Source organism: Lontra canadensis, unplaced genomic scaffold (genome assembly GCF_010015895.1).
Source record: "Lontra canadensis isolate GAN:19392208 unplaced genomic scaffold, GSC_riverotter_1.0 scaffold1, whole genome shotgun sequence".
Classification (NCBI taxonomy): domain Eukaryota; kingdom Metazoa; phylum Chordata; class Mammalia; order Carnivora; family Mustelidae; genus Lontra; species Lontra canadensis.
In genome coordinates, this window is record NW_022630995.1 from 47,495,633 (window position 1) to 47,520,505 (window position 24,873).

Genomic DNA, 24,873 nt, shown 5'->3' on the forward strand with positions numbered 1-24,873 from the left:
ACAAAGCATTTCTTGTCTATTGCAGATTAGCTCAATAAAATATGCTTCTCAATATATAAGAAAAATAAGCATGTGCATTTCATATTTACTGAATTAGTGCCAGGAAAGAGAGATATTTATTTACTGATTGAACAATTTTATTCTTCGAAGATACTACTTTAAAATGCAATCAGTAATGAATGAAAGTACCAGCTTTGGGCATTAACATTTTATAAATTTTTGCTAATTTACTAAAAATTCATAGCACATTATGGTTTAAATTTGCATTTACTTGATTTCTTACAAGACTGAGTTTTCTTTACACCTTAACTGTATTTGTATTGTCTGTCTCTGCATCTTCCCCCTTTTTATATATATGGGTCTTGTTAGCTCTTGCTGAATTCTGAATTTTTTGTATAATATCAGGATAGCATTGTGAACCTCCAAAATTTTGCTATAAACAACTCACATACGAACCACACTATCCTTGTACAGAATCCATAACCTAGTGAAAAAAATCCAGGCGCACATGCTTATTTATACGACTTCTTTAACCAAATCGTGAGAATGACACTTTGCTTCTACTTCTACTCCTCCCTTACTGTCCATAACTGACTTGCTGCCCATGATGAGCATGTAGTCTAATGGACAGACCTGCTTTATCCCTTTCATGTTACACTATGGTTAAAAGTTATACAGGTTCTGGGACGCCTGGGTGGCTCAGTTGGTTAAGCAGCTGCCTTCGGCTCAGGACATGATCCCAGCGTCCTGGGATCGAGTCCCGCATCGGGCTCCTTGCTCTGCAGGGAGCCTGCTTCTCCCTCTGCCTCTGCCTGCCATTCTGTCTGCCTGTGCTCGCTCTCTCTCCCTCTCTCTCTGACAAATAAATAAAATCTTAAAAAAAAAAAAAAGTTATACAGGTTCTGTAGTCAGACAGTCTGGTTTCAAACACTGGGTCTTGGGGGGCCTGGGTGGCTCAGTCGGTTAGGCATTCAGCTCTTGATTTTGGCTCAGGTCATGATCTTGGGGTTGTGGGATTAAGCCCCACACAGGGATCTGCACTCAGCTTGTCCCTCTCTCTCCCCTTCTACTCCTTCCTATATTCTCTCACACACACTCTCTCTCTCAAATAAAATCTTAAAAAAACAAAACAAAACAAAACACCAGGTGTCTCACTATTACCTATGTAACCTTAGTGAGTTAGTTATCCTACCAGAGCCTCAGTTTCTTCATCTACAAAATGGAAAAAAATAATAGTGTCTTACTTCATTGGAATTGGTAAGTATAAATGAGAAAATATATGTAAAGTGTTTAATACAAAGCAGCTACATAGCATATACTGAAATGCTAGGCATCGCTACTTTAATAAGTATCGGCTATAAAGATTTACGTCTTAATGCCCCTCATGTTAGGGAATTACATTTATGTCCAAGCAAAATTTCTCCTCCTATAATCTAAACCCATTTCTTCTTGTTCTGTAGAGACAGAAGAACAGCTGTTCATTCTAAGTACAATGTCCCCTAATATCATTTGAGATACTGTCAGTACATCTGCAGATTTCATAAAACATAAATTTGCACTGAAGAAATAAAAGGTTTGGATAACTGAAAAAACATTTGAAATAGACTGTAACCTGATGAACATTCCAGAATGCTGGGAAAATGTCAATTGCCATCAATAAACAAATGTCTTCCTAATTAACTAAATTCCAAATAACGGATAATATAGGTATATCAGTTATTTTATATGTAAGTATATCTCAATACCAGTACCATTGTGGATCGACTATCATTTGAGGATTTTCTTCTTTCTTGCATTGCTGTTAAGTGTGAACAAAGGAAAATAGAATTCCTTTAAAATATATTTCTACCCCCTCTCCATTTTTTTGTATTGCTTCTCAAAGATACAATAGTCTTTTTCTAAAAATTAAAAAAGAAAATTTTATTTACATAAAATTCAGCACAGCACACTTGTCCAAAACATTCTGGGCAGCAGTAGGCAGAGTCAGAGAGAGGAAAAAAGCCAAGATTTCAGCTCTGAGTTTCCATCAAATACAAACAAGGGAGCATAATTTTTCATATTTTAAATTATGAAAAATCACTGAACATTACCCTCTTAAAATGAAATTGGCCTCGAAGAATTATTCTCTGTATTGAATAAGGCAAACAAAACCAATCAGAAATGCATGCACTTGAAAACTGCAAAAGGACATTCATTTAATTTGGCCATTCATTCTCTTTAAATGAGAGTCAGTTACCAAGTGTGAAACATGCTCTATACACAGGAAATGTAATCAAGAGCTGAATAAAATTAGTCCATGAAATGAACCTAAGAAATCCATTTTTTTGATATAACTTTATTTGGATGATAGTTTGCCAAATAGAGTTTCACATCTTTCATGCTAAAATTGGAGCTTATAAAAATCCATCTTAGCAAATGTTAACTTCATATCTTAGACCCCCTAAAGAGGATATTTATAGCATATGTAACATTGGAGTTGGGGTAGTTCTCTGAAGCCTTGGACAGACCTTTTGTAGGCTGATGACAAACTAAAGTCAAAGTGTCCAAAGTAACTACTTGCTGTCACTCTATATTACATACGAATTTGTTCCTGATTTAATTGTGGTCCTTGTGAAAAATCTGAAGCTACTCCATACCCCACAATATCGTCAGTAAAGGCAACAGACTGTTCACTCTGGCCACAAACGTGTTTCAATAAAATGAAATCTCTCTCTTTCTCTTTTTAATTTACTGGGACGAGGCATAGGGAGAGGGAGAGAGAATACCAAGCAGGCTCCATACCGGCCCAATGTGTAGTTCAGTCTCATAACCCTGAGATTATGACCTGAGCCGAAACCAAGAGTCAGACACTCAACCGAATGAGCCACCCAGGTACCCCAACGAGCTCTCTCAATACCCAATGTCAACCTTTTACAGAACTGACTCCATATAAAAGAAGCTAAGCTAACTATTACAATACCTTTAGTTTTTGTTTCCAACATATACACAGAAGTTTATAGATACAAAAAGAAAAAGGTATCAGTATTTAATAAGTTACAAAATAACTTTATCCACATCCCCCTACTCTGTCCAGGAAATTTTAATATACAGGCTCAAGAAAGATAAAACTAAAAAGACATATAGCTTACATTAAGAGTTAAGGGTCCATGTAAATCTTTCAAATTAAAAGTAATTCAGCTATGATGGAGAGTTCTGGTGACTGGCTGTAGAACAACGTGAAGATATTCAACTTACTTAACACTACTGAACTGTACACATAAATAACTAACGTGGTAAATTTTAACCAATGTGTGTTTTATCACCATTTTTTTAAAAATAAATCAGGACGCTAGGAATGAACAATACAAAATGAAATGTTTAAAATGAAATGAAATGTTTAAAAAATTTAATTTTTAATAGTCTAGTATCCAGAATATATTTACTTTTCAACTTAACAAAAACAAAGACAAATAACCAATTAAAAAATGACAGTTGAATAGACACTTCTCCAAAAAGATAAACAAATGGCCTATAAGCACATGAAAAGATGTTCAGCATCATGAGCCATTAATAAAATGCAAAACAAAATCACAATGAGATACCACATTAGAAAGAAAACAGGGGCGCCCGGGAGGCTCAGCTGGTTAAGCTCACCAAGCTGAGCTTGATTTCAGCTCAGGTCATGATCTCAGGGTCCTGAGATCAAGCCCTGCATAAGATTCTTTCTTTCCATCACCCTCTGCCCCTCCCCCTACCTGCCTGTGTTCATTATCTCTCTCAAAAAAATAAGTAATTAATTTATTTAAAAATACAGATAGACAATAACAAAAGCTGACAAGAATGTGGAGAAATTGGAATCTGCATATATTGCTGGTGGAAATGTAAAATGGTAGTCACCTTAAAAAATAGTTTAGCAGTTCCTCAAGAAGTTAAAAGTAGAGCTACCACGTGACCCAGCAATTCCACTCCTAAGATTCAACCTTTATGGGTTGAACTGTAACTCTTCAACATTAATCTACTGAACCCCTAATCCCCAGTATCTCAGACTATGACGGTATTTGAAGACCTTTTAAAAAGGTAATTAAAATAAAATGAGGTTATTAGGGTTGTCTGTGATGCAAGATAACTGGTGTCCTTATGAAAGAGGAAATATGGACCCACAAAGAGAAACTGGGGATGTACACACACAGAGGACAGACCATGTCAGAATACAGTGAGAAGAAGGTCACCTGCAACCAAAGGAGAAAGACCTCAGAAGTCACCAAACCTACTGATACCTTGATCTTGAATTTCTAGCCACCAGAACTGAGACAATAAATTTTTGTTGTTAAAGCCACCCTATCTATGGTTATTTTATCGCAGCCCTAAAAAATTCGCACAATACCCAAGAGATAATAAAACCTATATTCACACAAAATTTGCACACAAATGTTCACAGCAGCATTATTCAAAAGAACCAAATGCGTAAGTGACACAAATGTCCATAAACTGATGAATGGATAAACACAATTTGGTATATCCTTATAATGGAGTGTTATTTAGCCATAAGAAAGTATAACTTGATGAACCTTGAAAATACTACATTAAATGAAAGAAGCTAGATACTAAAGGCCACATATTGTATGAATGCATTTTTATGAAATATCCAGAATAAGCAAATCTATAGAGACAGAAAGTAGATTAGTGATGGCCAAGGGCTGGGGGAGGGGGGAAAGAGGTGAGGTCACTCATGGGGACCATGATGGAGACACCATCAAAGATGATGGAAATGTTTGGAATTATGTAGTGGTGATGGCTGCACAACCTTGTGAAGAATACTAAAAACCTCTTTCCTCTATGTGAAATACATCTCAATTTAAAAGACAAAAATATGCCTGATATTTGGTGGGGGAAAAAAGACTGATTTTACTTTTTAAAATGTTTATATGCATAAAAAAGGTCTAAAAAGCCAAAATCCATAATGTTTTGGGTGACAGAATTAAAGACCATGTCTCTTTAATAAGCTGCTATTAAAAAAAAAAAAAGTAAACTGGAGATCCTTGAAATTTGAACAAGTCAAGATGAATCACTGATTTTTTTCTAGTTTGTGTAGAAACCAGTCCACCACAACTAGCTTGGAAAAAACTTGACCTGAATGAAATAAAAAAACAAACTGCATGGTAACTTCGAAGAACTGTACTATTAGAAAAACAACCCTGTACCATTTTCACTGAAGTAAAAGTCCCAAAGGTAGGAAGGTGAGTGCTGCTGACAACTGATACACATTACGTTAAATAATTCAGTTTTGGACACGTGACGTACGTGTGTGTTTGTGTGTGTGTGTGTGTGTGTGTGTGTGTTTCTGTGTCTGTGTGTGTCTCCCCTGCACCTATGGTCAGAGAGGGTTTCCTTTGGTGAACCCACTCAATGTGTTTGGTCAGGGCTGCCAGGGAATTCTACCTGCGAGGCCACAGAGAAGGTTCTGGAATAGGCATACAGCTCCAGCCAAGCCAGTTCCTCCCTGGAGCTGTGCTGCTGGGGCTCTCAGGAAAGAGAGCTGTTTCCTAAACAGTTAAACTGAAATCTGCTGCCACCAAAATCCCTGGCAGTGAGCGGGAAGTAAATGGTAGCATAAAGCCAATCCCGAGAAAGAACGAGAGGTGGAAAGAGAAAGATGCAGCCAGAACAACACCAGGCAAGGCCCAGGACCTCGCCTGCATGGAGGCCTGCTAGATCCTAGGCTCCAGTCATGTGAGCCAATACATCCTATCTGACATAAATAGATCTCCAGGCTCCAAGGAAAAGGTGCCTGATGAAGGAGGGCCTTATTCCAAATATATGAATAACCTGTAAACCCATTGCTGACTCATGTGAACCTTCGTGGAACAGGCACGGGGGAAAATGGGGAAAGGGAGAGACATTAGGACAAGAGAGAAATGGGCCACATAAAAAAAGCTTCTATACAAATTTAAAAGCAAGTTATTCCCAGAGGGTATCTTAATTTTGGAGCCACAATGACTGGGTTTGAATCCTGACTTGGCCACTCATCACTGTTAGGTCAAGTTATTTCACCTCTTCGTACCTTGATTTTCACATCTGGAAAACGAGGAGGATAACAGCACGTACTGTACAGGGGAGACTCTTGTGAGGACTGACTGAGGGAGAGCAGGGTTTCACCCAGGACAAGCACTCAGTGCGAACACCCAATGCAAACACCAGCTACTGTTTGCACTGTTATGATAAGAACCCCAGAGTTAAACTTCTACCTTTAAAATAATACACTGACAATAATTTAACAGTCATTCTTCAGGAAAGGAATGTGGTATTTAAAACAAGAATCTGATACATCTATCCAGTGGAACGTCAATACAGCCTCAAAAGGAGTAAAGTACTGTTCCATTCCGTGAACTGGATGAACACAGCAGCACGTGGGAGAGGCCACAAGCACAGGTGCATGAATGCATTTTTACAGGACACACACAGAACCAACAGACCCACAGGGACAGAAGCCAGATCACTGACCATCACAGCAAGTGGGGAGAGGGTTTCTTTTCGGTGTAATGGAAACGTTCCAGAATTGGATGGGGGTGATTACTGCAAGACATAATGAAAATACCCCAAACCACTGGCACACACACCTTAACTTGGTGAGTTTTCAGTGCACTGTGTCTCAATTTAAGACTTCAAACAACTGCAGAAAGTAGGAAAAGTACTTCAAGTTTACAGGATCCCAGAGACTGTGGGTGGACACATCTGCTTCTAAATTATCACCTAAAGGGCCACGTGTGCTCCTCTCTGTTTGTCCCAACACATCAGATGCTATTTAATTCTGACCTTCTCCCACAGACTCCAGCTGTCTGCTAATCCTCTGCTTTAAGACCTATTTCCTGATTGAATTCAGGCTATATCCAGTGAAAGCCAATATGCACATCATCTGGTAAAATGTGTTTTACCAGATGAATAAAATGTGTTAAAGTAAAATACAGTAAAAGAATTAGAATAAAATGAAATAAATTAAATAAATATACATATGCATTAAATAAATATATTAAAACATGATGAAACAAAATCCTGGGAGAAGTTCAGATTTATTTTTGAAAAATAAGTGTATGAGAGAAAATTTCAGTCAGTAAGAATTTATCTCTAAATTACAAGCCCAAGTCAATGAGATACATTCACTGAAAAACTTTAGGAAGCACACCCAACAACAACAACAAAAGAAATCCACTGCCTTTCTGTTTGAAATATGGAAGATTACAAGGAGAGTTTATATGACTAAAAAGGTGGCTTCTAACCAATTAATACTTCTGAACAGTAAAGGACTGCAACAGGTAATAAACAACAAGAGAAAAACATTAAACAGAAACAGGAGACAGTGAACAAGAATAAATATCAGACTTTATAAACCTACCTAAAATCGATATCCAATAAAAGGCTTTTAATGTTAGACTTCTTTTCACCTGATGCTTTCAATCTGATCAGCTCATGCAACCTAAAACAATTCATGAAAGCAAACTTAATGAGGAATCACAAATGCCACAGATAATAAGCAAATAAACCAAAACAACCCCACCAATGTTCTCCTGGTATTTCTAATATTTCAGTGAAACACTGAAGAGAATTTGGCAGATATAATCAAGGTTTCGGTTTTTCAAACATTTTTAAAAAGGTAGAACTTATCTGAAAAAGAGGAGTCTAAAACGATAAGCAATTAGAAAATCAAATCAGAAGGAATCTCCTGTCATATATCAGAAATCTACAAAGATTTCTCTGAAATGTAATGTAGATTACGAACTCCTCAAGAGAGGGACTGTGCTTTATACTTCTCTTGCTTATTTGAAACTGCATGTGATTTCCCAGAACATAGTAAATAACTACGTGATCATTTTTTCTTACAGTTTAAATAGTGGGGATAGTAGAAGTCTTTAAAAAATCATATAGCATACCTCGGTGTTCCAACACACAGGACTCTTGTGAATCCAAGGGTAGAAAGTAGGTCTACCAAGAACTGACAGCTCCGATCAGTGAACAGATACTGGGCATTTGTCTTCTTGTTTTCCAGTGGATAAAGAAGCTGACTGGGCCTTTTCAACTGGGTGACAGAAATATCACCTACCACCCGATGCTCCTGATGCCTCTCCCAGTCATCTGGCAACAGCAGCTGCTGACATCCCTGACAAAACTTCCTCTGAGACAAGGGCAACTCAATGAACTTCACGTACCTTCAAGACATAAGTCAACACAAAGTCACAAATTTTAAGTTTGGTGTTTTAAAGACAATTTCTGTTTGCTCTTTTTGGGAGGCACAAAGTACTATTACCTCCTAAAGAGTACTGTGTAAAGAAGCAAAGGTAAGAAAAATCTGTGGAATGTTGGCTGGAATTGATGTCCAGCTGAATACCTACAAAGTAGAAAAGAATCAGCAATTTTATAAGAATTGAGATGCTCCAATTCAGTCACTGAATGAGGATCAATATCCATTTAAAATGTGAATATAATATATTACTCAAACAACTTAGTAGTAATGGAGACTACCATCACGTTTAAATTTATTGACAAATCCATGTGTTCTAACTCTGAAGTGTTAAATAGTCTGGCTCAGTATGACAGTCATTTTAAAATGAGAAATTAAGATCATTCTTCAATTTTTCATGGCATACTTAGCAAGAAAAATTACCTCCTAGGAGAAAAAATGTTGCTACAAAGTTCCTCTATTCTTAGCAGCATGGAGGAAAGCAGTTCTGAAAAAGCTCATCCCCCAAAAGCAAGACAATATCCAAAGCCTTTAAAAAAAAAAAAAAAAAAACCCATACTGATATCCCATTTGATTCCTTCCAAGTCATCCTCCTATCTGATTTCAAAGTTACCACTTTGGGGTTTTTTCCCCCTTTCATTTTATTAGAGATAATTAGAGAGAGAAAATAATCACGGCACATTATTTTAAAACTGCTGATTTTGTACATGCAGTAGCAGCTATGAAATCAGAGTAAGAAAACCAAAGAAAAACAAACACCAGTATCAAGGCCCGCAGCGGGTCGGCAATGTCCAAATCTAAGCATGTCGAATACTGCACTTTATAAAGGGTTCTTAGAGTTCGAGAAGAGGCCCACAGTTTCAACTGACGAACCCCTAGAACTGCACTGGAAAAACTGTGAGCTTCACATAGAATCAAAGTGGGCTTTAAAACTTTTTATATCTAGGGGCGCCTGGGTGGCTCAGTAGGTTAAAGCCTCTGCCTTCGGCTCAGGTCATGGTCCCAGGGTCCTGGGATCGAGCCCCACATCGGGCTCTCTGCTCAGCAGGGAGCCTGCTTCCTCCTCTCTCTTTCTGCCTGCCTCTCTGCCTACTTGTGATCTCTATCTGTCAAATAAATAAATAAAATCTTTAAAAAAAAAAAAAAAAAAAAAACTTTTTATATCTAAGCACGGCTTCACTTGAAAGCACCCAAGGCAGTGACAAATCGATACTCTGAATGGCTACAGCAAGAAATAAGCTTATCGCGTCAGTAATTTAAATGTTTCTATTTCTATGATAACTGTGCTTCTGACAGCTTTATCTATGGCTGGGAAGAGAAGGGAGAGCGGTATTAGGAGAAACTTTTCTAGTAATTCAAAGTAAGAATGTCAGTAGAGAAAACGGCCCCTAAGACAGGAAATGCAGTAGAAAGAACCAGGACATTCTCCAGCAACAGAAACACTGAATTTACGACTACTATCTTTCATTATTAAAGGTAAAGAGTTGAAGGCTTCCACATCCAGCCATGATGGAGTCAGAGACCAGATTTACCCATCCTGGCCCTCAAAATTTTTTAGACAAAACATATGAAAGTACAGTTATAACATAATGGACGACAAGCAGCCCCAACAGTGAAGAGGAAAAGGGAACACATGAGGGACTGCTACACCTGCCCAGTTTACTGCCTGTGGAGAGCTGGTGACACGGGCACAGAAAACCCAAACACAGCTCAATGACTTGACCAGGCAGAGTTAAGAAGTGCTGGAGGCGAGGGAGGCTGGAATCCACAAGGCCGAGTACCAGAGAAGATACATGTGGAGTCCACAGGCCAGAAAGCAGGCCACTGAGAGGGAGCTCCACGGTTTGCCATGATTCCCCTCAAGTCTGTTGCTGAGTACTGAGCAGCATGTGCATGTGAAGAAAGACCCCAAAGCGAGGGAGAGAACCGCTGGAAAGGAGCAGGCAGAACAATCACCAGATACCCAACAGGACACAGAATGGTTCCAATCAACAAGCCCGAATGAAGAAATCTTCTAAGACACAAGCATCAGTGCTAACAAGGGTAATTGCCTCAGAGTGGGGAGCACCTAGTCCTACCCTCCAAGGTGCCCCAGTCTTGCCAAAAAGCTTAAAAGATAAGCCTTTAAAAGCAAGGAACAACAAACCTTTTCTGTACAGGATCAGGTAATAAATCTCAAGCTTGGCAGGCCATCTGGTTTCTCAGTCTCATCCACTCTGTGACTGTAGCACAAAACCCAGTGTTACTGAACAGGCCTGACCACAGCTGGCCCTCACCCTGCAGTTTCCTGAATCCTGCTCCACAGTATCAAACTACAGCCAAGTAACAACGGCATTCCAGGAATGAAGCTCAAAGATATGGAAAGGAATAAAAACTCCCCAGGATACAAGAAGGTAAAATGGACACTGCTAGCACTGAATCAAGTATTATCAGGTATGTAAGAAACAGGAACACATGACCCATGGTTAGGGGCACAACACCAACAATCAGTTCCAACTGAGTCCGAAATGACGGAGATGCTATGATCAGTAGATAGAGACATCAGAGCCATCGACTGTAACTATACTCCGTATGTTGAAGTGGTAGAAAAAAGCACGAGCCTGTTAAGTAAAAACACAGAAAATATTAAAAAGACCCAAATCGAACTTAAAAGTATTTTTTAATTGTCTGAACTGAAAAATACCCTGGATGGGATTAATAGCAATTTAGATATTACAGAGAAAAGATCAGTGTATATGAAGGCACACAGCCTTAGAAATTATCCAAAATGAAACATCAAGGGACCAAAATACATGAAAATGGACCCTCAAGAGGGGCAGGCAGAAAAATTTTTGAAAAAATTATGGCTGAAATTTTCCAAAAATTACATCAAAAGATTGAAGAAGCTCAGAGAACCTCAAGCACAAGAAACATGAAGAAAACTACAATGATGCCTCATAATAAAATTGTTCAAAATCAGTGAGAAAGAGAAAATCTTAAAATCAAAAGAAAAAAAGACATGTACAGAAATAAAGATTAAGAACGATAGCAGATTTCTCACTGGAAGCAATGCAAAAAAGAAGACAGTGGGGCAATACCAATTCCACACAAACCCTTCCAATACACTAAAGAAGAAAGTACAGTTCCCAATTCCTTTCATCAGGCCAGCATGACCCCAATACCAGACCAGAAAAAAAAAATTATAAGAAAAACAAAGATGAATAAACCTCATAAACACAAACTCAGAAACTAATAGAGTTTTAGCAAATCAAAACCACGGTATATAAAGAAGGTAACAGACCATGACCAACTGTAGGTTAGGCCAGGAATGCCAAGCTGCTTCAATGTTTGCATTCGATCAACATAAGCCACCATATTAACAATCGTTAAAAAAAAAAAAAATCATCTCATCAAGTGCAGAAAAAAAGAACTTGACAAAAATCACTCATTCACGAGAAAGATTCTCAGAAAACTAGGAACAGAAGAGAACTTCTACAACCTCATAAAGGGCATCTGAGAAAAACCTATAGTTTAACACCATACTTGTAAAAGACTGAACACATTCCTCCCAAGACTGGGACACAAGCAAAGATGTCTACTTTTACCATTTCTATTCAACACTGACCAGGGATTCCAGTCACTTTGATAAGACAAGAAAAAGAAATAAAAGGCAGAGATTGGAAAGGAAACATAAAAATTTTATCCACAGGGTTATCTGGCTGGCTCAGTCATTAAGCATCCATCTTCAGCTCAGGTCATGACTCCAAGATCTTGGGATCAAGACCCACATCGGGCTTCCTGCTCAGTGGGAGGCCTGCTTCTCCCTCTCCCACTCCCTCTGCTTGTGTTCCCTCTTTTCCTGTGTCTCTCTCAGTCAAATAAATAAATAAAATCTTAAAAAAAAAATGTTATCCACAGACAACATGATCTTTTATGTAGGAAGTCCTGAAGAAATATTTTTAAGAAGTTGCTACAACTAGAAAGTAAGCTAATCAAGATTATAAGATAAAAGATTAATAAACAAAATCAACCGTATTGCTTACAGACTGGCTAATTTGCACATCATCAATCTTAAAATCACACAAAGTGAATAACCAGACATTATCTATGTAATACAAAAGGAAATATACCCCATTACTTATAAAAGAATACTGTACCCTAAAACTGAACACAAGTCTGATGATACTGCTACAAGAAATACAGGGATAGAATAAATGTTAAACATTACAGCATATAATCAACAAACCCAGAATGTGAGGAATTCTATAGGACAAATTACTCTGTTTCTTCAACAAATGATTAAAGATACCAACCGATTACAATGCATAAACCCTGTATGGATCTGATTTGAAAAACTAATTATAAAATGGCATTTATAGGGTAATCAGAGAAATGTGAATACTAATCACATGTTATATATTAAGGAATTGTTCATTTTTCAGGTATTTTTAATAATATTGTAATTATGTTTTTTTAGAAGGCCTTATTTCTTGAGATACATAGGAACATATTTATGGGTAAAATTATACATATCTACCCTGGAAGTCAGGGTAGAAGGTACAGGTGAAATAAAATTAGCCACATACTGATGACTGATAAAGCTGGGTGTGGGTGTAGGAGATTCTTTATACCGTTCTCTCTGCTTCTGTGTATGCCTGAAATTTTCCATAATAATTGATTTTAAAAAAGTGCTTTAAAGAAAAGGCAAGAATTAAATTCAAAGAAAACGAGCAAAGATGACCCCAGAAAATACTAAGCAAGAAATGGGTTGTATTCAGCCCAAAATCACATGCAATTTGGTTTTTCATTCTTTGGCAACAGGAATATAATCTGGGAAATTTCTCAGAACTAAAGAACACAAGTTTCCAGTTTGAAAGGATTTACTCAATACCCAGCAAAAGAGAATATAAAAGACTCACATCAAGATAGGTAATCATAAAATGTCAGACCCACAGGAATAGTAAGATTCTTAAAAAAAAAAAATGACAAAGGGATCAAACAGATCACAGCTCATTTATGAGATCAGGAATGAACCTTCTGAACTTAAACTTCTCAATCGCTACAATGAATACAAAAGTAAATGGAACCCTGCCTTCCAAATTCTGAGGGAAAAATATTTCCAACCTAGAATTCCATCCATCTGTATAGGGATCAACCAAGTATCAGCATGAAGAAGTTTTTTCAGAAACACAGATTTCAAAATTGTTGGGTGGTAAAAATCAGGTTGGCCTCAGATTTCTACAATACCAAATTTAACTCTAGAACAGTGTTCCTCACAGAGTGGCCATGCACTAGTGCTGGCAGTTAACTGTTACCAGTTCCTGATGAGACAAAGACAGATATTAAGAGTCTACGTTTAGAAATTTTTATATCAATCAGAGCACTTTTATGCGTATGCAAACTAATAAAAAATGTGGGCTTGTAGTTTGTATATTCTCTTTTCTTTCATTTAATTTCCTAGTAATTTACTTTCATTATATTTACAGAAGTATCTGATCTTAATGGGTAGGGAATAAAAACAAGAATATAATACAAGCAAACAATAGACTGATCCTTTCACAGAGATCATTTAAGAAATACTACTGTGGAGGCCTTGAAGCAATCCTGCATTTGTTCCAAGGAAAATATGTAATCTGAATAATTTTATAGCTGGATCAGTGCCATTCAAGAATAAAGGAAGGAAATAAATATTTTGGGACTTGGGAGAACTCAGGTTTATGTAGTCATAGAATCTGGGTCCTTAATGAAAAACCTTCAGGATAGCTGGGTACCAGGTAAAGGGCCATTCCAGACTGGAGCATTTCTGAAAGCCCTGGGACGGATTTCTCTAAGATGATGAAACCAATGGATTATGCTATATCTGAATGTTCTTAAAGGACTCAGACATCTGAGTTTGCAGTTGAAGTAGTGATATGTACATAAATAAGCAAACAGCAGCTATAATAATAAAAAATCCAAGTCTATTATTAACTCCAAAAAAACCAAAAAGTTGTGTAGGAAAGAAGAAAACTTACTTCGATTTATTACACACTTTAGCTCTGAGCAGCATGTAAGGGTTATGATAATGCAAACAATAAAATATGAATCTAACTAAAATTATGATATAACCATATACAAATGGGGTAGGAAAAAGGCATAGGATTATGGGGAGGTGGAGGTGGAGGGGAGAGGGCAGAAGAGAGAAAGAAAGATAAACCCTCAACTTCCACAGGAAATAGATAATTCACAACTTGATAAATCAAGAAGTAGCAATATAAGCATGTTTTGTATTTCACAGACAGAAAGGTAAAATTCTAAACTAATTAGCCAGAAGAGCTGACTATAGTTGCTTCTGGGGAGGGGGAAATGCACAGGTGGAGACAGGGGTATTGTTCTCTGCAAAGCCTCTATTTGTTTTTGAACGATTTGATTCCATTGCCACATACAGATTTCATTTTTTTACTGAAATTTAATTAATGAACCATATAATCACCTTTTTAAAGTATACAATTTAGTGATTTTTAGAATGTTCATGAAGTTGGGTAACCATCACCACAATCTCATTCCAGAACAATCTCATCACCTCAAAAAGAAACCCTGTACCGTTCGGCAGTCACTCCCCTTTCCCCAACCCCCAGCCTCTAACAACCACTAATCTACTTTCTGTCTCAATAGATTTGCCTGTTTTGGATATTTCATGTAAATGGAACCATACGATAGCCACACAGGATTTTGATTTAAAATTTTTGGTTAATATAGGACTTTTATTTAAAAAGCAAAAACCACTAGAGGATGAATTTTAGCCAAATAGGAGATCAATGAAGGAACTACAGCAAAGGAGCCATCAGTAAGTACCAAATCCATTTAGCCACAGAATGAAAACAGAACAATATGGGTATTATAGTTACAGTATAAAATGTAAATAATATAAATCCAAATATAAGAGGCGGGGGAAGTCCCGGAGAAAGTGGGAGATGCTGTAAGTATACTGATTTTCTCATGTGTCAGAGTCAAAGGCCAAAAGATATTTAAAATAGAAAAATCAAGTAAAAGCTGTAAGCAATATTCAAAGGCATAAAGGTTATCCTTAAAAAGAAATAACCAAAACTGGATAGTGATTGTAGAGAAAGAGATCAGAAGATGAAATATAAGTTTATCATTTCTCATTTTTAGATGTATGAAGACAATCTAAAAAACAAAACATTTAAATATAGCATAAAAAGCTACAAAGGCAATTATAAGAACAAAAACAAAAACAAAGGAAAAAAGAAACATATTAAAAAGAGAAAACATACTCCACATAGTGAAAGAGCAAAGAGAAGCAAGGAAACCAGAAAGCATAAAATAATACAGCAAAACCAAGATCAAGCACATCTGTTATATCCAGTCTGCAAATGAGCTAAATCTACCCATGAAAAGAAACCCCGATGGACCGGATCAAAAAGCAAAATCCAACCATCCCATTTCATCACTTCTAAGACGCACGTTTTCACATTTTAGCATCTTCAACATAGAGATAGGCTATATAATGCCATCAGCCAGACTGAGGTCATGACGTAGCTGGGATGGTCCCCCAATGTGCAAACCTGTCCCAGCCCTTCATGCTGTCATCTCTTCGACTCAGCACAACAGACTGTTGGAACTACAAGCGAGTAGGGTGTATTGTTGGGTGGTAAAAATCAGGTTGGCCTCAGACCTGAAATTGAAATTGATGCATCAATTTCAGTCCCAAAACACAAAGGTATCATACATGCAGTCAGGAACCACAATCGAGCAACAGAGTGTACGTTTGATTATTAGGAAGCAAACACTCATCCTTGAAAGAATGACAACAATCAAGGGCTTTACAGGAAAAAAGAGAGGGAAGATCCCCATAGACAGAACTGTGTCAGGTTCTGTTACTTAAACACAATCAGAAGGACTGCCTCGCCCTCACCTCATGATGGCCACTGAGGGCAAGAGAAGCTGCCAAATCACCAGGAAGAGATGAAAGACAGTTTGAAACCATGAAGGACAGGGGTATAATTTGCTCATACGCAGGACTGTCTGACAGTGCTTAGGTCTCCAAGTTTAATCGCTTTTAAACAAAGGGAAAAAAAATACTGTTAAATGAACCTCCACTTACATATCTTTGTGCCTTGTCAAAACTGTTCCTCAGAAAGCTTTCCTGCTAGTTTATTAACCTTTTCCTGACAAAAGATAAACAGAGATCTTGTGTGTACTTCTTTCTATTCAAAATCACATCATAATCATTCAAGGACACTGCTTTAAATTTTGCACTCAGAAACAAGCCTTTTTCAAAGTACGGGAGGAAGAACACGCGAGTGGAAGGCTGAGGCTTACTCAGCGCCACCTCCTCGTTGTCCTTTCTGCACAGACCCGGGGTGGGCAGAAGAAATCCAGTCTGCCGCAGGGCTCAGCATGATTCACAATTTGCAGGCTAGCATTTTGAAATGTCATTTTTATTGATCTCCGTTTGATGTTCCATTTGCCTTTCCTAGAGTAGACGAATTATGTTTATGGCATTTCCCTAATAGCAGACCTTGAAAATCTGAGTTTAAATGAGCTCTGAAAACACATAACCAAATGAAATATCAACTAAACAAAACTATATGGATGCACATAAATTAATACTTATTTTAGCATTAAAATAGATCTTCTCTAAGACTTCATAGGTCACAATAAGGTGCCAACATACTACATAATAGAATAACATTTCAAGGCATAACAGGAAGCTAACAACTATAAGGAAAGTCAAATCTCAGACACAAAAGGTAAATCTGTCAACTGAGCACATGAAATATAAAGCATGGTTCAAAGAGTGAGATTAAAAAAACGAATTATCAAATCCCATTCTGTAGCACCTAGACATCTGTGGAGCAGTCCCAGCTCTGTCATAAAAATCAAATACCACGGGCCCATTTTTCTTGCTTGCTACCATAATTCCTTTCTAAAAATTTGGAAGAGAAATTATCAGTGAAAAGCTATTGTGACTCCACAGTGACAGATGAAGGCTTGCATTATAGAAGAGAAATCATGTTTAAATGCATTTTAATACTTTCAAATGGACTACTTATTTTATAATATAATCTATAAATGAGTTGTAGAAAGTTAACTTCGAAAACAGTTACGATCTCGAGTAACAGTACACCATTCTTAGGTTCCTTTACACACAAGGATGAACGGCTAGTCTCAATTCTCTCATCTAAGAGAATAGGTAACTTAATAACATGGAGTTAAGTCCGTTAGTAAACTTCGGATTTTAAAAAGCCGAAAGTTTAAATTTTTAGAGGAATGACTGATTTCAAATGTTTTACTCCACAGAAATCCCCTAAGCAAGCATGACAGCATCAATCACAAAGGGGGGCAGCGAAATCAGTGACACTACCTGTCAAAAAGCTTCAACTTCTCCCAATCCTCCAAGACCTGTTCAAGTCTCGTGTCCTTAAACTGTACTGATCAGCAATGGCACAAGGTAGCAGCATCGATGCTGACTCTAGAGCACTCGGTTTTTCTTATCACTATTTCTATGTTTAGCATATTCTTCTTAGCACTGCATTATCTTTACATATCTCAAATCCAGTACTAGCATTTTAAGTTCTTTTTGAGTCCTCAAAGAATGAATACATGGATGGAAGGAAGGGAGGGAGGAAGGAAGGAAGCAAGCAAGCAAGCAAGCCTGGGTAACAAAATCCAAGGTTAATGAGTTACAGATGATTTAAAATGATGATTTAAAATATTAAGATATGCTCTCAAGAATCGACACTAGATTAGAGATGAGAGTATGACCTCCAAGAAATAAACTTTTGAAAATTCTTTAATATTTCACATTTTAGCCAGTTTTTTTCTAATTAACATGAAATATGAATTTCCAAAATTATTATCAAAAAAACACACCCTGGCATTACAAAGACAGAACAGTGGTTTAGCTCCAGACTAAAATTTGGTTACACAAGGAAACAAGATCACCTAGATTTCTTATAGAGTTTAATTGAATCATCAATATCCTTAAGTCATAACATAAAAACAGGCTTATCAGATAAAATCCATAACGCAGAGTACAGGAGATTATGTACGCATTAAGGCAATGACCTTGTCAAACAAACAAACAAACTTTGGTACAGGTAAAAAAGGTCAGGAGAAAATACTACAAAATGAACAAGGTGAGGGGTTCAAAAGGAAAAACCACCAGTGATGTTTTTCTGCTTTCTACTTTCTGCATCTTTGATATTCCATTTTATGTCATTATGATAATCTCATTATATCTCTATATAACTCACGTTTTAACTTCTTAAATCTCCTTAAATCATTACACATCATATGTTAATTACTATCTGCTTTTATGTTTAAAAATAACATTTTAGAATCAGAGGCGTAAGTCGGAGTCACTGCTAAGTCATTTTAGCAGTAAGAGCTTAATGAAGTCACTCAACTTCTCCAGGCCTCAATTTTCTCATCTAAGTAAACTACCTTAGCAAGATTAAGTAATTCTCATGTCAAACACAGCACACTAGCCAGCTCACAGTAGTGCTAAATTTACAATTCCCTTGTAAATATGTTTTGTTGTTGACTGAATTTCCATGTAGTAAGTAGTTATCACTGATTAAGTACTTGGGTTAGGAGTGATCGAGTTATCTTAAGAAACAGCCTACTCCATCAAAAGACTTCAAAATGTAAAAAGTTCAAGAAGGTATTTTTAATAGAGCCCAGTTCTCCTTTCCACTTAACATAGAAAAGACCTCAGAATCCTTCTGAACACGGCAGCCCAGGTAACCAAAGGAGTTGCCTTGAGAGGAAAAACCTCCAACAACCCAAACCAGGGGCTTCTTAAGGAGCCTCTCCCAGCATACACAAATAAGACCTATGACATAGGAAGAGGTGGCTTTTCACACGTCTCCAAAGAGTTAAATCTAGGATTCAACTCCCAGTCACCCAATAAAACATTTCAACAATGTAGCTTTTTAAAAAGTGATGTTCACAGCATTCAAAAAATGTTTTAGTTTTATTAATATTTCAAAAAAGAAATAGTATGGTAAATCTTCCTAACAGTGGATATAACAATGGATTCCTGGCTATATTACCAAAAAGCAAAGAAAACAAAAGCAAAAATCTGATAAATTGGGACTTCATCACATTTAAAAACTCTGGTGCATCAAAGAACATCATCAAGAAAGTGAAAAGGCAATCTACAGAACAGGAGAGAGCTTGTACAAATCTTGCATCTGTTAAGGGCATAAATCCCTTAACATATAAAGAACTTCCATGACTCAACAACAAAAGTGACAATCCTTTTAAAAATGAACAAAGGACTTGAATAGACATTTCTCCAAAGAAGATACACAAATGGCCAATAAGCACACAAAGATAATCAAGATCATTACTCATCAGGGACCCAAAATTCAACACCACAATGACATATCACTTCACAACTACTAAGATAATTAAAAAAAAAAAAAAAAAAAACCAGAAAATAGTAAGTGTTGACAAGGATACGGAGAAAGTGGAACCCTGGTACATTGCTGGTGGGACATGTAAAATGGTGCAGCCAATGTGGAAAAGAGTTTGGTGGTTCCCCAAAAAACTACACACAGAATTACGATATGATCCAATAAATCCAATCCTAGATATGTACGCAAAAGAACTGAATACAAAGACTCAAACAGATATTTGCCTGCCAATGTTCAGTGGAGCATTATTCACAACAACCAAAAGGGGAAAAACAACCCAAGTGTTCACTGATGGATGAACAGATCAAGATGTGGTGTATGTGTATATAATGGAATATTATTCAGCCATAAAAAGAAGGTTCTGACTCATACTACAACATGGAAGAACCCTGAAATCGTGTTAATAAGGCAGGCATAAAAGGGCAAATATTTGATTCCACTTACATGAGGTAGCTAGAATAGTCAAATCTACAGAGTACAGTAGAGGTTACCAGGGTTTGGGAAGAATTGGAATGAGGAGTCAATGCTTAATAATAACAGAGTTTCTGTTTGGAGTGATGAAAAGGCTTTGGAAATAGGTAATGGTGAAAATTGCACAACATTGTGGATATAATTAACACCACTGAACTGTATACTTAAAATTATTAAAATGACAAATTTTATGTAATATATATTTTACCACAATAATTTTTTTTTAAATGAAAGTAAATGCAAAGGTACAGGGAAAAAGAAAACAAAAACAATAAATAAAAATGATAACACATCAGCACCTTTCCACACACTGCGTTCGGGAGAGAGGAGGCTGGCATTTTTGGTTATGAGCTTCTCGGGCAGCAAGTCTAGCTCCTGACAACTGAAAAGGAATAAAAACATCATTTAATAAACTATCAAACTTGCTACCATCCTAGAAAAACTGGTTTTGCATGCTAACATTAAAAAGCCAATTAAAGCAGCTCAATGTTGTAAACAAGCATCTGTTTCAGGGAAAAATAAAAACAGAACACATTAAACTGGGAAAGTTCTAGAGTACTATGAAGCAATACCTAACATATTAAAGCAAGACTACGAGATTATCTCACACATGGTGATTTTAACAGGTGTACAGAAGTGGTAAACAAGGCTGTTTTCCAATAAATCTAAGACAGCTGAAATTTTTCTAGGCAAAACTTTCCAAAACTCTAATTAGAGCTGAGTCCAAGGGATACCAAGCTCATAGCCAAATCTCTAAGTGCCTTCAGTGGTTATACAGTAGCTGTATAAAGGATGTTCAATGCAAATGTTTTTTTTTTTTTAAATGTTTTTCTAAAACACTGCCTAGAATGATCACAACCTAAACTCTTTATGGAGAAATCTGTATTTTCAAATAAATAAATAAATGATAACCCAACCAGTATGATACCTCATTGTCTTAAAAACGAATGGTATTTGAGACAGTTTACAACATCAGTACTCAGAGTAGATTAAGTTTAGAGTAAGCATAAACTCCAATCTCTCAAACCAAAAACGAAAGTATCTTCAATTATCTAAAGAGATTTACCTCATTTAATGCTCAAGTTGCATGTTTTTATTGGTTTAGACATTCTCAAATTGTCACATACTTCAAAATTTTTTTTTAAATATGCCTAAGGAGTTGATATACCTTTTCATCTTCCCATTGAAAAAAATTACAGTCTTTTCTATCTCTACAGGCTGAGCAGGCATAGAATCTCCGCGTTTCTTCTTTCCCTTGGTTCACCTTTACAAACAGAAGAGTGGGTCCTAGTTCCAGAATGGGGGGGGGGGAAACATGTAAAACTAGAGTCATCTACATCAAGCACCTAGTTTTCACCACCCTTAAATAAAACTTGATTTGGTTTTATGCACAATTTGTCATAATTAAGCCCACCACTCCATTTAATTACTTTTTTTAACCTATTATATTTAGGCACTGATCACTTGAGACTTAACTCTTGAAAACTAGTCTCTGCAGAAAGAAAATGCCATTGTCAGTTGCTGTCTACGTAGTGAATGATCCGGTATTGAGACTAAAATCTGGAAGGGATCCAGAGAACGGAGCACTTTGCCACCTCCATCCAATTATCATTTCGATGAAAATCTGGGCTTTTGGAGTTGGACACATACTCTCTACACAAATAACAGAAAAACTGGGTCTGGTTTCTGAGCAATTCATGCTATCCTTCTTCCTAACTTTTTAACATAAAAGGATAGCAAAACAACCAATGAAATCCCCCAAATACCTGACAACGGATTCACTCAGTAACATGCATCGCCTTTGCCTAGCTCGCCTCTTCCCTTTAGGGGAAAAATAAAATATAACAGCCGCGGAGCCAAAACCACCACAGTGAGGACTTTCTATGACACTTTCTTAAGTAAAGTGAAAACACTACGTCCCCGGAAAAGGGCATTTTTCAGCATCACCTGTGGTGAAAAGAGAGGAAGGTAAAAATCTGGGAAAACAGTGTGGGGGCCCTGAGAAGCCCAAGGCATCTTCAGGCTAACCTCCGCCCTTCGCGCCGGACCGCTCTGCTGAACCCAGACGCACACCCACCGTGAGGGCACAGCGGGGCGGGTGTGGCGGGATCGGAAGGAAATACCACCTCCACTCCCGAGCTTCCCTGACGACCCGCGATCCCCTCTGCCTCTACGGTTCCCAGCCAATCCCTAGGTGCCGCCATCTTCCCGCCACCGTCCCGAAAGTCTCAGTCCTACCAAGGAGGCTGAGAAAGAGTGCCGCCGTGCTCCGCGAGGACTCACAGCGCCCCCATGCTCCTTGGAGGAACTGAGCCCCGAAAAAGCAGTCCCTTCTGCCCTGGCTTTCCCTAAAAGGGATCCCTCTCTGGTGGACCGGCAGGGGTAGGGATTTGGGCAGTAGGGGGCGGGGGTTGGGGGGTTGCCGGCAATTTGCTGGACCTGTGCAATAAGTTTACCTATCTTCTGCTTTACCCTCAGCACCTCTAGTACCCTCCTCCCATAAGAATACAGCCTGAAGATGAGATTACTGGAGCAAAGATTTGGTGGGGTTTTCAGACCAAAAGGCAGCATCACCACCAGCAGCACCTGACAACAGAAATGACTGCAACAACCCCGTTTGAGGAAAAAATCCTCTTCTTTTTTTTTCCCCAAAGTCAGAGTCACACTGTCCTCTTCTACCTCTTGGGCAACGCTTCCCGTTGCAAGTTGTAGTTGCGTATTCATCGACATTTATACATCAGAAAGAAAGAAACAAAACTGTCCCTCTTTGCATATGACGCGATGGTCTACATAGAAAATGCCAAGGAGTCTGCAAAAATAATTCCAGCTGAAATTGAGTTCAGCAAGGTTGCAAGATACCAGATAAACAAACACACAAAACCAATCATACCTCTGTGTACTAAGAATGATCCCATGAACACCCAAACTAGAAATAAAACACAACTGCTCAGATAAATGAAATGCTTAGGTGTAAATCTAACAAAATATGTACAGGACTTGTATGCAGAACACAACAAAATGCTAATGAAAAAAATCAACGCTCTGAATAAACACAGAGACTGTTACTACCACTCAACATAGTGAAGATATCAGTTCTCCCCAGGTTTAGTGCATATACAAGTTTAATACAATTTCAGGGGTGCCTGGGTGGTTTATTTGGTTAAGCATCTGCCTTTGGCTCAGATCCTGATTCTAGGGTCCTGGGCTCCAGCCCTGCGTTGGTCTCCCTGCTCTGCAGAGAGCCTACTTCTTCCTCTCCCTCTGCCCCTCCCCACCATCCAGCTAATTCTCTCTCTCTCTCAAGTGAGTAAGTAAAATCTTCAGAAACAAAAAGTTTAACATAATTTCTATCAGAATCCCAGCCAGATTTTTGTAGATAAAAATGATATTCTGAAATTCATAGGAAAAGCAAGGGAACTAGAATAGCTACAGGAACTTTGAAAAATATTAAAGTAGGAGTAATCAGTCGAACCAACTTCAAGACATGATAGTATACACACATCTACACCCACAGAGTTGTAGATGGACTAGTCAAATGTCTCTTACAGTACTGAAGAATTGATTTACACACCCATGGTAACATCACACACTTACGCTCTGTGGTGTCTTAATGTAGAAACACTGCATTTTTCCATGCACATTTCATCCAGTAGTTTCACTTAAATCCTTCACCTTCACCTATAGTATCTGGTCTTTGACGTAATAAGGGCCCTATTCAAACTGCCCAGCACAGGTTGCCGGAGCACCTTATGTGCACGAGCTCGTCATCTGGATAGAAAACTCTAGATCTAGCTGTGTTGATACTTCGGGGAATTTTATCTCAAGACTTAGCTACACATTCTCATTAACATTAACACTTCTATTTAAAAAAATTTCTTGGGGCACTTGGGTGGCTCAGTCTTAAGCATCTGCCTTCAGCTCAGATCATGCTCTGCATAGGGCTCCCTGCTCAGTAGGGAGTCCGCTTCTCCCTCTGCCTCTGTGATCTTTCTCACTCTTGCTCTCTCTCAAATAAATAAATAAAATCTTTAAAAATTTTTCTTATAGGTACAGATTTGTGATCATTAAAAGAGTTCTTTACAAAATTTGCAGTTGAGTTCATGAGATTATACCACCAAAAACTGTCACTGCATCTATATTTTCTGATTCTGTCTTAAACAACTCTGATGTTGTGGGGTGACCTATAGAGGCAGACCAAACCAGCATGGATTTGCAGCCTTGACAGGTAACCTTCCCCAAACAGTAAAAGCATGGCAAGTGTTGACCCAAAGAAGGAAAATGAGAGAGTACCCCTTAGTGAGAGAGAATTTGACAGTTTCAAAAATAAGGCAGTTCCCTCTTTTCTGAGGCACAATTTTGGGAAGGAAAAAAGAAAAAACCTCACCTTAGATTCAGACATTTATGGTAAAATTCATGTTCTCTGAATATTTGCTGAGAGGGGCATAGATAGGGGCTCACAACAGTAAGTTGGGAATGTTTCTTTTTACTGTCTATGTGTGCAGGAAAATCCTTGAGCAGAAGGAAGCTGAGGGATGTCAGCAGGATGCTCGGAGGAAACGAGGGGCAGAGCTGGAAACGGGTCCTCTGAGGCCAGAGCGTGGAGAGAGACTTGGGTGCACGCCTTCATACAGAGCCGACTCTCCCACATCACTAAGATGGGCTCAGACTCGACAATTCCCCCACCAGAGGATGAGGTCCCCCACAGGGACCAGGAAGGCACGCTCCTTACTTTGTTAGTGGGGCAGAAGGACTTCCACCCTCAAATCTACTACAGAGAAAATGGTT

General features: G+C 38.0%; 1 protein-coding gene across 4 annotated transcripts in view; it reads right to left on the reverse strand.

Annotated features, from left to right (window-relative positions):
- ZCCHC4 (zinc finger CCHC-type containing 4) overlaps positions 1-22,297 on the reverse strand; it is a 43,996-nt gene extending 21,699 nt beyond the window's left edge. For all 4 annotated transcript variants that reach the window (XM_032853923.1, XM_032853914.1, XM_032853908.1 and 1 more), the window contains exons 1-5: positions 22,166-22,297; positions 21,257-21,375; positions 20,388-20,470; positions 7,905-8,180; positions 7,370-7,450 (exon numbers count right to left, since the gene is read on the reverse strand). In XM_032853923.1, coding sequence (XP_032709814.1) covers positions 7,370-7,450; positions 7,905-8,180; positions 20,388-20,470; positions 21,257-21,375; positions 22,166-22,292 — 686 coding nt within the window. In that variant the 5' untranslated portion in view covers positions 22,293-22,297. The remainder of the gene's footprint in view (positions 1-7,369; positions 7,451-7,904; positions 8,181-20,387; positions 20,471-21,256; positions 21,376-22,165) is intronic.
- Positions 22,298-24,873: the final 2,576 nt, after the last annotated feature.